Here is a 17,424-nt window from a genome sequence, read left to right on the forward strand (position 1 = left end):
ATCTAGGTATGTATAGTCTAGTAAGTTTGGTGCTTCAGCCTACAGTATTGAGAAAAGAGAAAAAAAATTCTTGCTTCCTTTATTTGACTGCTGGATCTCTTATGTCGTAGACTGGTTATTGCAGAGAAATATTACAGACCACTTTAACCTTTTTAGTAACATTTTATTTAAGACAGTCTAAGAATTAACAAGGATTAATCCTTGTACTGCTATGCAAAAATTCTTGAATTCTTGTCAAGACGATTTGACTTGTTTTATCTTTGTAGGGATAACTTAAATAGATATATCTTTCCCCAAATTTCCCTTAGGAGAGAATGCCAACAGAACCCCACTTCTCCTAAGCTTTCATGATCAACAATGGGTGTTTGGAATATTTGCTTTAAGAACATTGCTGAAACCCTGATGTGATGCAAGGTGAATGCTTTTGTTTTAGGGACAGGCTAGTGTTAGAGATTCTAATAACCAGTTTATGAGCCCTGTGTTACACTGTCTTCGTGTTATTTTATTTACATTTATTTGTATATTTATTTATTTGAGACAGGGTCTCACTCTGCCACCCAGGCTTAAGTGCACTGGTGCAATCACGGCTCACTGCAGCCTTGATCTCCCAGGCTCAAGTGATCCTCCCACCTCAGCCTACCAGGTAGCTGGGACTACAGGCACATATCACTATTTTTTGTAGAGACAGAGTCCCACCATGTTGCCCAGGATGGTCTTGAACTCCTTGGGCAAACAGTTCTCCTGCCTTGGCCTTCCAGAATGCTAGGATTACAGGCCTGAGCCACTGTACCTGGCCTGGTTATTTTAATAAGGAGTTCTGAATTACAATGTTTTGATGATCCAATAAGGTTGGGTCCTGAGTAGTTACACTGAGGGATCTTCCTTGAGTGGGACTTCCTTGTTCATTCCTTCTCCTGTGTGCTGCAGCCTTCCTATACAGTCTGTTTGCTAATGTTATGTCGTGATAGGTGGAAAATTATGGATTTTTTTTTTTTTTTTTTTTTTTTTTTTTTGACAGAGAGATGCTCTGTCGCCCAGGCTGAAGTGCAGTGGTGCGATCTCGGCTTATTGCAACCTCCACTTCCCAGGGTCAAGTAGTTCTGCCTCAGCCTCCTGAGAGCTGGGACTATTAGGCGCGTGCCACCACACCTGCCTTATTTTTGTATTTTTAATAGAAATGGGGTTTCATCATATTGACCAGACTGGTCTTGCACTCCTGACCTCAGGTGATCCACCTACCTCGGCCTCCCAAAGCACTGGGATTACAGGCATGAGCCACCATGCCCGGCCAGGAATCCTCATTTTTAACCAAGTTCTCTACCACTCAAAGTCAAGAACTTCTGTTTTATAAGATCCTACTCTAATGGCTGTGAAGCAGCCAGTCCTGACCAAGTGAAAAGTAGCCCTGTTACCATTAGTCCCAGCATTCTTCTAGGCAGTGGGACTTTCTTTTTATTCCTACTACTATCCTCTGAGTTAAGGTTTTCATAATTTCTTCTAGCCTGGAAGATTCTCACAGTTTTCTGTCTTGTCCCTCAAAGCCCTGCTTCCTGCTAACTCCAACAGGTCTTCTTATTTTTTATATATATTATGCCTGTCAGATTTACTAGGCACTTGTGTCCTTATGATCTGGTTTACTCAGCCTATCCAACTGCAGGCCTTGCAGTTTTCTAGCAGGAATCCTCTACTTCCAAAATTAAGAATTATTTTCATTCAGTGGCCACTCAGATCTCTTTGTTAAATACTTGAGTTCTTCCCATGTATGTTATTTTATGCTAGGTGCTATGGGAGATTCAAAGATATAATGATGCTTCATAGAGAGCTGGCCATTTGGGCATTCAGGCCTTTTATGGAAAAGGTAAATACCAAGATGAATTTGTTTGAGGCATTGTAAGAATTGTCATAAGGTGTTACACAAGTAAGATGACATTTTTAGACTGGCAACTTACTTATGATTTCCTTTGACTTGTGATTTTCCTTTTACTTATTTCCTTTCTCTGAAGTTCTTTAGCATTTGTAACTTACAATACTCAGTATACTATTATACTACATTACAGTATACATCAGTTTATTAGTCCATTCTCACATTGATATAAAGAAATACCTGATTCTGAGTAATTTATGAAGAAAGAGGTTTAATTGGCTCATGGTTCTGCAGGATGTACAGGAAGAATGGCAGCATCTGCTTCTGGGGAGGCTTCAGGAAGCTTCCGATCATGGCGGAAGGCAAAGCAGGAGCGAGGAGTCTCACATGGTGGGAGCAGGAGCAAAAGAAAGATAAGAGGGAGGTGCTACACACTTTTAAGCAACCAGATCTCATGAGAACTCACTCACTAGCATAAGAACAGTGCAAGGGGGCATAGTGCTAAACCATTCATCAGAACTCCACCCCCATGATTCAGTCACCTCCCACCAGACCCCACCTTCAACCTCGGGATTACAATTCAGCATGAGATTTGGGGGGTACACAGATCCAAACCATATCAATAAGTCAAAAAATGGTAAACATTGTGAGATCTACGCCCAATTTTTGGTTGAAATTTCAGAAATATGTGAATATGAAGCAGTAATATTGATGGAAAATGGTTTTCCATACCACACAATTAAATGATTTTAAAAAATACCTTTAATGCAACTTTTTTCTTCCCTGCTGAGATGGAATTTAGCTCTTGTTCCCAGGCTGGAGTGCATTGGCACAGTCTTGGCTCGCTGTAACCTCCTCCTCCTGGCTTCAAGTGATTCTCCTACCTCAGCATCCCCAGTAGCTGGGATTACAGGCATGTGCCACCATGCCCAGCTAATTTTTGTATTTTAGTAGAGACAGGGTTTCACCATGTTGGTCAGGCTGGTCTCGAACTCCTGACTTCAGATGATCCGCCGGTCTCGAACTCCTGACCTCAGGTGATCCACCTGCCTCGGCCTCCCAAAGTACTGGGGTTATAGGTATGAGCCACCACACCTGGCTGCAACTTTTTTTTAATTGGGTAAAGTTATGGTTATTTAAAGCCTTAACACTTTCTGGAGTGCTACTTTTATCACAATTGGCAACAGCTCTCTTATTGTAAAACTTTTCTTTCAATGTTGAGTAATAAAACCTAGTCTAGGAGGCCAAGGTGGGAGGATTACTTGAGACCAGGAGTTCAAGACCATCCTGCGCAACATAGACACCCAGTTCTACAAAAAAATAAAAAAATAAAAATTATCCAGGCATGGTGACATGTGCCTGTAGCCTCAGCTACTCAGCAGGCTGAGGTGGGAGGATCCCTTGAACCCAGGAGGTTGAGGCTGCAGTGAGCTATGATCGCACCACTGCACTCCAGCTTGGTTGACAGAGTGAGACCCTGTCTCTAATAACACAAAAACAAAAATCTAATCTAGTCTAGCCAGTATATTGCTATGAGAGCTGTGATACATAGCTGGATGTATATATGTGTTGGGGAACAGTGATGGAAAACAACCACAGGCATTACCTGGAAGACGTGAGAACTGGATTTTTTTCACCTTAAGCACAATTGCAGTACTATGCAAAATAAATGTTAATCAGTAAACAAAATGCTAAGTCTTGAACTTGTATAGAGTGATAGGCAGTTAATCTGGGATTACTCCAAAGAAAAAGTGTCAACTTCTTCTGAGTTTTCTGCAGTCTGAAATGCTTAATGTCCTGGGACATACATCTTTCAAATTTTAAACTTCTATGAAGATTATTAAGTACTATAAAATAAAACACAGATGTGACATTAGGCTAATTGATTTCTTATTTAAAAATTAAAGAGAGAATCCCCTGGTTATCAGAATACTCATTAGATTATCTGACTGAGTGAGTGCAGTGAGGGATAATGCTTAATGAATGATAATACTGTACTGTTAATTCAGTTTTGGATTTGGATGAGCATATTAGAGTTTATCTTCTGGTTTTACTTGTCAAATTGCATGACTGATTTGACAACCCTCCTTTTACACCCTCTTTAAAAGCATTTTGGGCGGGGCGCGGTGGCTCATGCCTGTAATCCCAGCACTTTGAGAGGCCAAAGCAGGCGGAGCTTGCAGTGAGCTGAGATCCGGCCACTGCACTCCAGCCTGGGTGACACAGCGAGACTCCGTCTCAAAAAAAAAAAAAAAAAAGGCCAAAGCAGGCAGATCACGAGGTCAAGAGATCGAGACCATCCTGGCCAACATGGTGAAACCCCATCTTTACTAAAAATACAAAAATTAGCCGGGCATGGTGGCCCGTGCCTGTAGTCCCAACCACTCGGGAGGCTGAGGCAGGAGAATCGCTTGAACCCAGGAGGCGGAGGTTGCAGTGAGCCGAGATGGCACCACTGCACTCCAGCCTAGCAATAGAGTGAGACTCTGTCTCAAAAAAAAAAAAAACAAAAAAGCACTTTGTTCACAGGTTAGCAAGAATGAATTTTGGGCAACTTTTTTTTGCCCGCCTCAGTGGTTCCTTGTTATGATTGGGCAACCTTCATCCCAAAGTCTCAGAGAGAAATGTGTAAATTGAAGTTCAGAGAAATAAACTGGTCTCACCTATCTATTTCTTCTTGGCATGTTGTATCTTTCTCAATTATGCCTCATCTCTCTGCTGTTCTCCTATGTAAGAAAAGAAAACTTATAACAATATATAATAGGTAGATATTTTCCATCTTGTTTAATTTGCTTAACCGAAAATTTCTGATTCCGCAAAATATGCAATTACTATAGTTGGGTGATGGCAAGGTTGACTTGAAAAGTCTGCTTTTCCAGGAAGGAATGATATTCTCAATTTGGTGGAACTTTTGGTGAGGGAGAGGTGAATAGAGTATTCAACATAGCAGAAGAAAAAAACACATAGACATTTGTACTGGTAGGCAGCTTGGAGGAGTAGGAATTTAGGTCAGAGACATAAAATCTCATCTGAATCTCTTTTGGAATTAGTTATGTTGATCTCAGAGTTATTTCACCTGTTGGTATTTCAGTTTTTTTAATTACCCAAATGGTAATACTGTCTGTTACACAGGGCGTGTAGTTTGAACTTAAAGTAACATATATGAAAACACCTTTAAAAATAGTTTTCATCAATAAAAATTCCTATTAGTTTACGAATATGTCATAATGAGGTAACTTCTAGTTATTTTTTTGATGAGGTTGGTTTTTTTAAAAATAAAGGTGGGGGGTGGAAATCCCCTGGAACTTTTTTTTATAAAAGCATATCATGAATGAAAATCAGTTATTTGATTAACAACTGTGTGTTCAGCAAAGAAATTGTGAAATATTGTAAGCAGTGATATTTCTTTCGTCTGTATGTTGGTTTTTGGTGTGATTAAATATATTTTTCTTGTCTAAGGTGGGATCTCATCGTGTCCGTATGTCAAGGGGATTTGAGGCCAATGCACCTGCTTTTGACAGGTAAGACAATTTTTACATAGTACTTTAAGTTTTGATATTGCTAAGCAGTGGGACTACTTATATTTACTGATTCATTTCAAACTTTTTTGGCTTTAAATAAAATTCCTTCTGACTCCTAATTTAATTGAAAGACAGTGACACCTACTGTTACGACTTCTGGGGGTGGTAGTGATGGAAGTGTGGGTCTTAATCTCTTGACCTTAAAACTTCCTCTGTGGGCACATTGTCCAGTATAGCAACCACTAGCCACATGTAGCTGCTGGGCACTTGAAATGTGTGACTAGTCTCAGTTGAGATGTGCTGCAAGTATAAAATGCACACTAGATTTCAAAGACTGCCTTAAAAAATAACAAAGAATGTAAGGTGTCTCATTAGTAAAATCATGTTCGGTATATTCAGAGTATTGGTTCTATCCTCACATACCAAAATCTGCACATACTCAAGTTTTACAGTCGGCCCTGTGGAACCCATGCTTATGAAGTCATCATTCATATTCATGGGTTTTGCATGCCAGGAATACTGTAGTTTTGATTCTTGTTTGGTTGAAAAAATCCATATATAAGTGGACTTGCACAGTTCAAACCTGTGTTGTTGAAAGGTTAACTGTAGTTGTTTTATATTGATTACATGTTGAAATGATATTTTAGACATTTTGAGTTAAAGAAAGTATATTTTGTTTCATGTTTATAAATGCACCTTCTTGAAAATTTAACATTATAGGTGTGGTTTGTGTTACATTTCTTTGTGTGGCATTGCTCTACATAGCTTCTGGAATGGTTAGAAGCTGGAAAGAAAAAAGACTCGTATTTGGGGCCCATTTTTCTGAAGACTGGAGCTAGTAAGGAGGTCCCTCTGAATCCTCAACAGAGTATGTGATGTCCTCACATGTGAGCAGCAGCCCTTTGCCATCTGCCCTTACTGCATTTCCAGTCAAGCTTATGGCTGTTGTCTATCTTGTCTGGTGCCAGCCTCACAGAGTAGGCAGAAGCTGGATGTCTCCACAGCTCCGGTAGGGATGGGAGTCTCAGTACCCATAAGTCAGAGAGGAAATTGCATTCATGAGTTTTCATAAATTCAGCTTTGAGACTATGTACAATGAATTTGCACCCAGTTTTCCAATTCTGTGTTTAAAATAATGCCATATAAGTTATATTTAATAATGGATTCTTGTTTATTGAAAAAATTAGGCTTCTTATTTGACATGTGCTTATTTCCTTTCTTTCTTAAATAGGCATTTTAGAACACTTAAGAACTTATATGGTAAACAAATAATAGTAAATTTGCTTGGATCTAAGGAAGGTGAACATATGTTAAGTAAAGCTTTCCAGGTAAGTATGGTCATGTCTTATTTCATTCTGCCCCATGGACACCTAGAATGGTAGTAAAAAATAAAATAATGTGGTAATCAGATTCTTCCAGGAAGTAAATTACTTCCAAGAAAAAGGTTGGGTACTTGTTGGAAACTTGAACTCTTTGGGTCTATTAATAAACAATTTAGGCTAATATTGCTGAAACTGGGATTCTGAAAAGTTTTCAATGCAAATGACACTGTTTTCTAATATGCTTTTTTATTTTGTAGAGAAACAGAAAAATAACCTCCTTGCCAAAAGTTTATCTATCACTAGTAGAGAAATAGCAGTTTCCTTCTTCATCTGTTGATTGCTTTGCCTGCTTCCTAGAACCATAGTCATTGTTTTTAACCTATGGAATTGTGAATAATGCATTTATATACATGCAACACTATACCTTCTTGCATTGATGAGGGAAAACTTGAGAATTTCATGTGAAAAGGAACCCCCAAATTGCCTGACTTCTAAAGAAAAAATATTTTAATAAGCACTTATTGAATTAATAATGAATTAGTATAAATTATGGTGTTACATATGATTATAAACTTAAGATAGTTAAAAAACATTTTCTAAAGTTCAATCTCCTAAGTCCAGAAGCATCCTAATTATATAGCTGTTATTTTAATCTTGTGAAATATTGTTAATAAACAGATTATACTTTACAGAGTGACTTTATGGTAAAATTTAAAAATATTTGTATGTATTGAATGAAGTTATAAAATATGAATCTTTCAGTCTTTGATAGGCTTTGTCTTAGATAATTTTGAGATTCTATAATAGGTATAAATAGTTATTAAATTTGTGTTGTAAAAATAAAATGCTGGCAATTGGAAATAATTTTTTATTTCCTAAACCAGATAAGAATATTATTTAAGTACCCTGATGTTAATTATGTCACCTTATCTCTGAGGGATAGTATGTGAGACTTCAGGGAAAAGATTTATTGCCAGTGTCAATGAAATGTGATGAATATTTAGATGAATATTTGCCTTTTTACTTTCATTTAGATGAATATTTGCCTTTTTACTTTCAGAGTCATTTGAAAGCTTCTGAACATGCTGCTGATATCCAGATGGTGAATTTTGACTATCATCAAATGGTTAAGGGAGGAAAGGCAGAAAAATTACACAGTGTCCTTAAACCTCAAGTCCAGAAGTTTCTAGATTATGGATTTTTTTATTTCAATGGAAGTGAAGTTCAAAGGTTTGACTCCCCTGTTTCTCCCTGTTTCTCTGTTCTTTGAATTGGAGCATTGCTATAATTAAAAATTATTCCTAACGTTGAACTCTTAAATTTTCTTTTTAAAATTAAAGTTTATAATCAAATAAAATATCTTTTAAATTTTTTGTTTTATTTTTATTATTTCGAAATAGGACCTCACTTTGTTGCCAGGCTGGTGTGCAGTGGTGCAGTCTCATCTCCCTGCAGCCTCTGCTTTCTGGTTTCAGGAGATCCTCTCACCTCAGCCTCCTGAGTAGCTGGGAATACAGATGTGTGCCACCACGCCTGGCTTTTTTTTTTTTTTTTTCTTTTTGGTAGAGACGGGGGTCTCCCTGTATTGCCCAGGCTGGGCTCAAACTCCTGGGCTCAAGCGATCCACCTGCCTCAGCCTCCCAAAGTGCTAGGATTACAGGCATGAGCCATCTCACCCATCTTATACTTGATTTTAAACTGGTTTTTCTTTCTTTAGAATTCATCAAATAATAATAAGAGGTTACATTAGTGAGCTCATTTTATGGAGCAGGCAGTGTACTTAAGTCTTAACATGTATCAATAACAATTATAGGGATAGGCTCTATTGTTACGTCCATTCCCATCTGCTGCAAAGTGTTAGAACTGGGATTTGTCTGGCTTCATACTTCATGTTATTATATATGAAACTGTTTTGCTTCTCTTTTAAAACTTATGTTTTAATATTTCTTGATGCCATTAAAGACTATTAAATGCAAATATAAGTGAAAGACATTGTTTACTGTCTGCTTTAGTATAATTTAAATTTCAGTTTTTGTATGTGAAATAGAGGAGAAAAGTAAATGTTAAAAGAGTTCAGAATATAGGTTAAGGGAAACTTGAGTGCAGAAAGCTCAAATTTTTAATTTTTCAATTTGTATTTTATTTAGCATCAATGCTGTAGACACAGTCATTAGAGATAACAGATCTTAGGTTTAAAAAAAATTTTTGTTCCATAAATATTTTTCTTTTATGTGCAAAGAACTGTAAGAGCATAAACCTGAATGTATATTTAGTTTCTAATTGTTGGCCTAATTAAAAGTAAGTGTGTGATAGATAATATAATGAAGAATATGTGACAAAATGTTAACAGTTGTCAAATTTAAATGGTGGGTATATGGATGTTCACAGTATAATTTTTTTTTTTGCATATTTGAATACTGTAATAGTAAAAAGTTGGAGAGGGAAGGTGGGTGCTACATTTTAATTACCTCAATTATTTGCTGTTTGTTTTAGCTTTATTTTTGTTCCAAACTAGATATTTAACTTTATTGGTTACAGATGCCAGAGTGGTACAGTTCGAACAAACTGCTTGGATTGTCTTGATAGAACAAATAGTGTGCAGGCATTTCTTGGCTTAGAGGTAAAAAAATGAATTAAAATGTATGTGCCTTGTATCATCTGCCTCTTTAAGTGCTTTTGTAATACTTAGGTTTCTTATTACTTTTCAGAAAATATATGTAATGTTATGCTTCATTTTGTACTTCTAGTCTCTGTCTCTTTTTTGGCCAAACTTTGTTTTGATTTAAATATTTCCTTTACCTGATCTTCATATTCTCTTTAGGCAGCTGTCTGTCTACTTCTGTTGTTCCTTATTCTCCCTTTTAAAATCTGCTGTTTATAGTATTTCAACAATTTTTTCCCTGTCTTTTTGGAGGAAATATATACGTATGGGTGTGGGTGTGGGTGTATGTGTGTATTTGGCCTTTTATTCTCTGTGTTATCTTTTAACAATCTATTTTAGGATAACAAGGGTCTATTGTCACATGTACAATTATATGGGACTATATTTTTGACAATTTGTAACCCAATCCAGTTCGTTTGGTGTTTTCAAATTAGTAGTTATAAAAAACAGGATCAGATGAAAATGCCAGTTAGTGAAAATGAAAATGAATGTGATTCAACTTCTGTGATAAGGTCGCTGTTTGCAGCGTTTTTTTTTTTTCTTTACTACTTATCCATCAGATTCAGCCTAATATAAACATAGTCTCAACTATTTGACAAACTGTTTAGCAATGCTGAGCTTTCTAAGTCTTCCCTATTCTGCAAGTTAGGGTTATAAGGCTGTGGCTAAACTTCGTTTAGTTCCATCAGAACTTAACATAGTTCTCAAATGCTATAAAAAAAAAAAAGGCAATAGGAAGTTACATGTTCTTATTTCCTCTAGTTAATGATCTTAAATTTGACCTGAATATTGGTTAATTAGTTACTTTGCAGCTGAGGTTCTTTATCTCAAAAATGAAAGTACAGTGTATAAAATTCTCTTATAGAATATATTTTTCATGTAACTAAATAAATTTTACTGTTTGGATTTTTTCAAATATGTTTTTGAGGTTTATTTGTAATTTATTTAGAAAATTTGACAGAAACAAGAAAATGAAAGCAAGCATGTTGGTCATTTAGATAAGAGTTTATCTTATCTTGGCTTGGATTTGTTTCAAGTTCTGGTTTTAAGTGGCTGAATAAATGTTCATGGATTCTGATAATAAGCTTATTGAAAGACTTGGATCTCTTCATCAAAATTATAACAGATGTTAGTTTTCAGGATCTGACTTAGCTGATTCTCCACTGTTGATAGTTAGGAATTAGAAAACTCCCTAGGATAGCAAACGGTTGACAGTTTACAAAGTTTGCCACTAAGATAGACAAAGCCAAACTAGTAGAGGAGTAAGATCAGTTTTGCCCAGTTCCTTGAAGAGAGAAAGATTTAAATGATAAAGGAGGACCTGGAGCTTATTTTGTTTTATTCTCCATGCTAGCAAAGAACAGCTCTGGTGTAAGTCTCTAGGTAATTAAATGAACCCAGTTTAAGGTTTTTAAAAAATATTATTTTAGCTTTTGGTTCTCTATAATTATGGATAATCACCATACTTACATAATAAAATAAAACATAAATTGGAAAGAGTTAAGTGAAAATGCAAGGCATAGAATATGACTAGATTCCAGATAAACAGATTGGATGAAGATTGAACATTGACTCTAGGCTAGAATTCATACATATAAAGATCAGTAACTTTTTGGAACACTTTTATTGTTATATGTGATAGGGACTTGTGAAAGCTGAGAGATCCTTGAATTTCTTGCATGCTATTCCCCCCAGTTCTTCCTTATATATATTACTAATGAGGATTTTATGCATAAAAAGCTGTCATGACTTTATTCAGAGGTTTTACTTATTTTCTTTATTTTGTGACAATTTAAGAGCAACTCCTTTTTTTCCATATTTTTTTTACCTACCTTAATTACTTAAACTTATAAAGCCAAATCCAAAAATTAAAGAGACCTAGTTATTTAGGTAAACTAAGTAAACATTTTTCTCAGTTCTAATGCAGACTGTTGATGGAAGAATTCTTTTAGGTGGGCAAGGTAAACAACTCTGATTTATAGGGATACTTTAATAAGATAAGTTTTGTCATTTAACCAGAAAGAAGTCTTTATCAATACTTGTAGTTTTCGTTGATATAGTATTTGTTTTAAAAATTGAAATGATGGGAAATAACTCAGCCTAGTAAACTGTTATGTTTTCAGAATCTAGTCCCAAATAGTGCTATAACGATAAATTTTTGGTTTGATTCTGGTAGTTTTTAAAAGCCATATTACAATTAATATATTAATGTACTTATAAAAATTTCTCTTTTGCTGTTTTAGATGCTAGCTAAACAGTTGGAAGCTCTTGGTTTAGCTGAAAAGCCTCAGTTGGTGACTCGTTTTCAAGAAGTTTTTCGGTCAATGTGGTCCGTGAATGGTGATTCAATCAGTAAGATATATGCAGGAACTGGAGCTCTTGAAGGGAAAGCGAAGGTAGATCTAGATCTATCTTAACATTACAGAATATCCTCTTTTTCCTCTCTTCATAAAGCTTTTAAATGGCCTTTTAAAATTAGTAGATGGTTTAAATTAATAGATGTGTCTTAGAATTCTGTTTAATGTACTTTTATGCCTTCTTTGATACTTCCTTTCACAGTGGATACTAGTGAATAAATGGAAGATAGATATTTCCCTAAGTTTGGGAAGTATGTATATATGACATATCTAGTCATTTAGTGACAGTCCACTAAGATGATATATATTGCTCTTTTTTTCATGATTTTCCCTTGTATATCTGTTTTACTTTTTGTATTGTTTGTTTTGATTACAAATATGATTTTTAAAACCATAGACCTCTTAATAAAGGGTTCTCTCTTATTTGGCTTTGTGTTCCCTTCACTTGACACAGTGCGTACAGTTAATAGATGTGTGACGTATGCCACTGGGACAAATAAGTCAATCAGCAGTTTATACAGTGCTTACTATGAACCCAACATTAGGGCATAATTGATCTTTACTTATCTTACCTTGGGAAGTGTGGCTATCAAGATGTGCCAATGATGTGTGAGATATGGGCCAGGTGTGGTGGCTCATGCCTATAATCCCAGCACTTTGGGAGGCTGAGGCAGGTGGATCACTTGAGGCCAGGAGTTCTAGACTAGCCTGGCCAACATAGCGAAACACCATCTCTACTGAAAATACAAAATACTAGCTGGGCGTGGTGGTGCATACCTGAAATCCCAGCTCCTCGGGAGTTTTGAGGCATGAGAATCCTAGGAGGTGGAGGTTGCAGTGAGCCAAGATCACGCCACTGCACTCCATCCAGCCTGTGTGACAGAATGAGACTCTGTTCCGAAAAAAAAAAGAACGGACTTAATTATAATTGTCTGTTTCATTATTACTTTTTATTTCCTGGCAGTATCTACACACTACTTTCTTCTCAAGTATTTGGCCCTTATTGAGGGAGTTTAGAACAAAACTTGAGATAATTTTCATTATTTTATATTCTTAAATATTGTTTAACTTTTTAAGGATCCTGGCCTCACTTGAATTTATCAACTTTCTAATTCTCCACAGTTCCTCAAATTATTTCAAGAATAGAAATGAGAACATTTATCACTTTTATAGTTCTCGTTCAGCTTCTTCCATATAGCAGCTGAAATTCTTTAAAGACCATTCATGATCTCCAAGTCTTCTTTTAATTTCCAAGTCTTCCTCTCCTGTGTCTCATAATACGCCATGCCTCTGCCCAGAGGTATTGGCCTTACCTGCAAAGTTTCTTTTGTTCAACTCATAGAAATAATTTGTATTGACTTTTACAAATATTTACTTCTTAAGTGGTCCCTATTTTTGTAAACATGAAATTGTTAAACTTTGATTTATTCCTTTTAAATAAAGAACATAATTCTTGCTATTAAAAGCTGATTCTCAAACTATTGCTTAAAATATTCTTTTATATTCTTCTACCTTTTTATTTCTGCAGTGACTACAATGTATGTACTACAATGTATGTACAGAGGTTACATATATTTTCAGTAGTCTTTATCTCTAACATATACAGATATAAAATTTTATACATTAAATTTGCTAGTCTGAATTGAACTAAAATCTAACATCTGAACTGCTCTTTCTTTTCCTTTCTCTGGGTTCCTTTTGATTAATTGCCTGATAATGTGAATGGTGAGTGTCTTTTCAAATAATGTCATTTGTATATGTTATTATATAGAAGGAAATAACATTTAATGCCAAACATTAATTGCTTATTAAATATAGTAGCATTCATTTAACGGCATTGAAGAAAACTGGTTCTTCATTTAGTGGCATTTAAGAAACTTGGCTCTTTATTCTAAAAAGAAGCCTAGAGTTACTGTTATTTCTTTAAAGAGTAAAAATTACATATTGCAAACTAAAGTTATTTCCTAAAAGGTGCAAGTTTTTTGTTTTGACAGTCATCAAAATCTGTAAGATCAAAATAAATCCTTATGGTAACTGATATGCCTAAGTAAAATATCTATTCATTAAAAGTTATAATCAACTCTCACTATAGGAATAAGTTTCTTATTTTATGATGTATTTTTGCATAGGCAATAAAATGACTCAAAATATACAAATTATAGTTTACATGTAATATTCTTTTGTGAACTGTACTTGTAAATTTCTTTTGAGACTAGACCTTCATTCTTAGGTTTAGTTTTAATTTTAACTAATGTAAGCTATTTGGGAGCAATTTCCATTTTCTTTTTCTACTACCAAAGTAATTTGAAGTTTTTCTAGGGGCAGTTAAGCTCAGTGTATCTTCTTTTATCTCCCATTTCTCCTTACCCATTTTATCCCCAAGTTTACAAATTACCTTGTAAGAAGGAATTGTCTTGTTTTAAATAAGTTCACTTCAGTTTATTTCCTTTGTAATAAGCAATTTTAAACATTTATTGCTCTAGATGTCATTACTGGATGAGGTTGTAGCACTGGGCTTTTTCATTTCTTTGTGCAGAGCTTTAATCCAAAAGAAGAAAGGAAACAGTGACATGTTGGAGGCATTTTAATTGTCATGACTATATATTCAAAATAGAACGATTAGCTCCTTTTTCATATTCAAATCATATAAAACTGATTTAAAATTTCAAAATACCTACTGAGTAAAATCAGTAATATTTAAAATGAAAATCTGCACTCCTTTCTTTCTCAACAGGCTGGAAAGTTAAAAGATGGTGCTCGGTCTGTTACCCGGACAATTCAGAATAACTTCTTTGACAGCTCCAAGCAAGAGGCCATTGATGTTTTGCTGCTGGGAAATACTCTGAATAGTGATTTAGCTGACAAAGCTCGAGCACTTTTAACTACTGGAAGTTTGCGTGGTATGTGCACTTTATATTTTATTTATTTACATTCCTAAAAGTCCAAGAGGTAAATGTAAACTTATTTACACAAACAATTTTTAGTTGGTTAAAATAGTTTTCGAAGGGATTTCTATAAAGGTAATTTTTTAAAATTACATTCTCCAAAGGAAGTTTGTCTATTTTAAAATGTTTGTATAATCAGTGGTATTACTAAGCTGTAAACTGAGGCCCATGCGTGGTTTCTTCTATAGATTATGATTGAGAGGGTAAATAATTAAGCATTGTTAACTTTGTACAAGGCAGTATTTCATAGAATATTCAGCTGGTACTTTTAATAGAGCATTTAATAACCTAATTATGCAGAAAAATGCTTTACTGGAAAAACTGATGCCTATATTGGTTATTTTTTAAATCACTACCCCAAAAGTTTCTGTAACTTGGTCTTAAGTTTTAATTGCTATTGTTCGAATAAGCATTAAATCATATTAATAATTTAAAGTAGTGCTAATTATTGGGCACTAACTGCTATTACCAATTTTAATATTTGAAATAAATATATGGCCTTCAGAATCGGTTTTCACCTTCCATTGTGTCTTTTATTAAAAAAAAGCTTCTCCTATCAGTGAGCACATAAAAGTAGCATGATGGGAAAACTCAGCATTCATTGTAGAACTTAATAGATTAGACGTGCTTTTTCTTTCTCTAAAATGTATTGAGGTATAATTGACACAATAATTTTTTTCCATTTTAACTTTTTAGCACTCTGAAAAACAAATTTTTTTCTGTTAGCCCTAAACCAAACTTGTTAATGTTCCCTGTTCAAGTGGGAGAAAATTGTTTCTGCATCAAGTAACGTATTCTTGGGTAATTACTTGGTCAAATAGGTTATGGATTCTTTCAGAATTCTGCATGGTGCCTAAAGGTAGTTAATTACAGACAGCCCCACAGGGACCTATAACTGGGCTGGGGAACTTAGACCTACTAAAACTCCAAAAAGTATCTGATCTTAGCTACTACTTTCAACTTCAGGCTTTCTTCCTGGCTTCCAAAAGTAGAGACTTGACTGATTTGTGTTTTGTCACCTCTTTCCACCTGTGCCTACATTGATGTGGAGGCATTAATAAGCAACAATAGAAAGTAAGTGGTTGAAGGAAAGAAGAGGAGAAACAAGGGACCTATGTAATACCCAAACTTCAGCATTAGTGTTTTTAGTTGCCTTCACATTTTACTATAAGTAAAATAATACCTTTAAAAAAAGTACAGTCAGTTCTGCTGTAACGCTTGTTTTGAGAATGGAATTTGTTCCAATGTGATATATTAGGGAACTGTTTGAGCATAAGGCCAATTTTGCATGAGCTTATGAGTGATTTTGCTGGCAAGCAACACTGGGTAAATGCAGAAAAGTGCACCCAGCAGAACTAAGATGGCTAGAAATATATATAACATATAAAACACACATACACATATGCACACACACCTCAAACATCTTCCCCTGCCTCAGTTCACTACGTGTGTTATGAGCCATACTTATTCACATCTGTTCTTTCAACGTTTCATCTAATTTCAGATATCCCTTTTTCCATTATTCACATTACAAGCTGCACTCTGTCTGATGCCCATTTCTACAAGCCAACTTCATTCAAGATGAAGTGCCTTATTAATGGTTATATTCATGTATTTCATAACCATTTAACATGTGTAATGTCTTGCTACTATTTTTATGAGGTTCCTGTCTTTTTTGCTGTGTCACTGTTGAAGTTTCTGAATGTGGTACCCCTTACCCCATTTTTCCATGAGCTCTGTGGTTGTGGGAATTTGCAAAATTTGCATAGCATGGTGATGTTTTTAGAATGTGTTTTTCTTGTTATAGCTGAAGTGATTGTACTTATCAACTGCTAAGTTCCAGAAAGAATACTAAAAGCTGTATATTAGGGCAGTATCTTCCATATCTTCGACATCCTCCATCTTCTTAGGTTTTCATATTTATATTCATAATATTCTCATACATGTACACATTCATGCATAACATAGACACAGGAGCAGCCAGAAGAGCAGGCCTAGGAGCTTCTGATGGTGAAATGGTGGACATCACTGAGTCACTGCAGGATTTTTCTTAGGTGCAGAAGGTTTGTATCCGTCATTGACGTTTATTTGTAACCTTTGGTGTTCTATAGCTATCAGAAAAAATAAAGTCATCAAATTGACTTAAAATAAAAAAGTGAGGTCTTCTCAAAATGTTTTGTCACTATACTCTACATTTTAATTGTAACTTGTTTTTACTAATGATTCTTTTTTTTCTTCTTGATGCATCCATAGTTTCTGAACAGACATTACAGTCAGGTACAGTATAGAAAATCAATCTGTAAATAAAAGCAATTTTTTCTCATTTTTTTCTGAAGTCGATATTGTAAACAAAGAAAGCCATATAATTGGAAGCTTTCTTATTTTGCCATCAGATTCTAACAGGATAAATTGATATCTTGTTTTAATCTGAGAAAAGAATTTCAAGCTTGAGAAAATTAAGTACTTCATTCTGAAGAAAATGTGCAGTACTCTTTGTCTTCCTGTAGCAATTGCTTAATTCCAGTTGAAGATAATTCAGCTAGTTTTAATTTCACTTTACATTTCATTGAACAAACATTATTAGTGTTATGCCTTACTCTTAACAGGCTGCTGGAAAAAAATCCAGAAGTAACTGTGTTGAATTTATTTCTGAGTGCCATCTGTGATATTTATGACTACTCAACAGTGTTTCTCACACATGATATTTAAGAAGGCATTGTTGCATTTCCTTATTGTGAATGAAATAGTTTTGA

The 17,424-nt window shown here is 35.1% G+C and overlaps 1 protein-coding gene across 4 annotated transcripts in view; it reads left to right on the forward strand.

Moving 5' to 3' along the window:
• SYNJ1 (synaptojanin 1) overlaps window positions 1-17,424 on the forward strand; it is a 101,481-nt gene that overhangs the window by 36,234 nt on the left and 47,823 nt on the right. For 3 of the 4 annotated variants that reach the window (XM_025380212.1, XM_025380210.1, XM_025380213.1), the window contains exons 7-13: window positions 5,324-5,385; window positions 6,617-6,713; window positions 7,768-7,937; window positions 9,246-9,327; window positions 11,613-11,765; window positions 14,470-14,626; window positions 16,925-16,948. In XM_025380212.1, the coding sequence (XP_025235997.1) occupies window positions 5,324-5,385; window positions 6,617-6,713; window positions 7,768-7,937; window positions 9,246-9,327; window positions 11,613-11,765; window positions 14,470-14,626; window positions 16,925-16,948 (745 nt within the window). Of the gene's footprint in view, window positions 1-5,323; window positions 5,386-6,616; window positions 6,714-7,767; window positions 7,938-9,245; window positions 9,328-11,612; window positions 11,766-14,460; window positions 14,627-16,924; window positions 16,949-17,424 lie in introns of all 4 variants that reach the window. The other variant, XM_025380211.1, reaches the window with a different exon arrangement.

This window comes from Theropithecus gelada, chromosome 3, assembly GCF_003255815.1.
Source record: "Theropithecus gelada isolate Dixy chromosome 3, Tgel_1.0, whole genome shotgun sequence".
NCBI classification, from domain to species: Eukaryota; Metazoa; Chordata; class Mammalia; order Primates; family Cercopithecidae; genus Theropithecus; species Theropithecus gelada.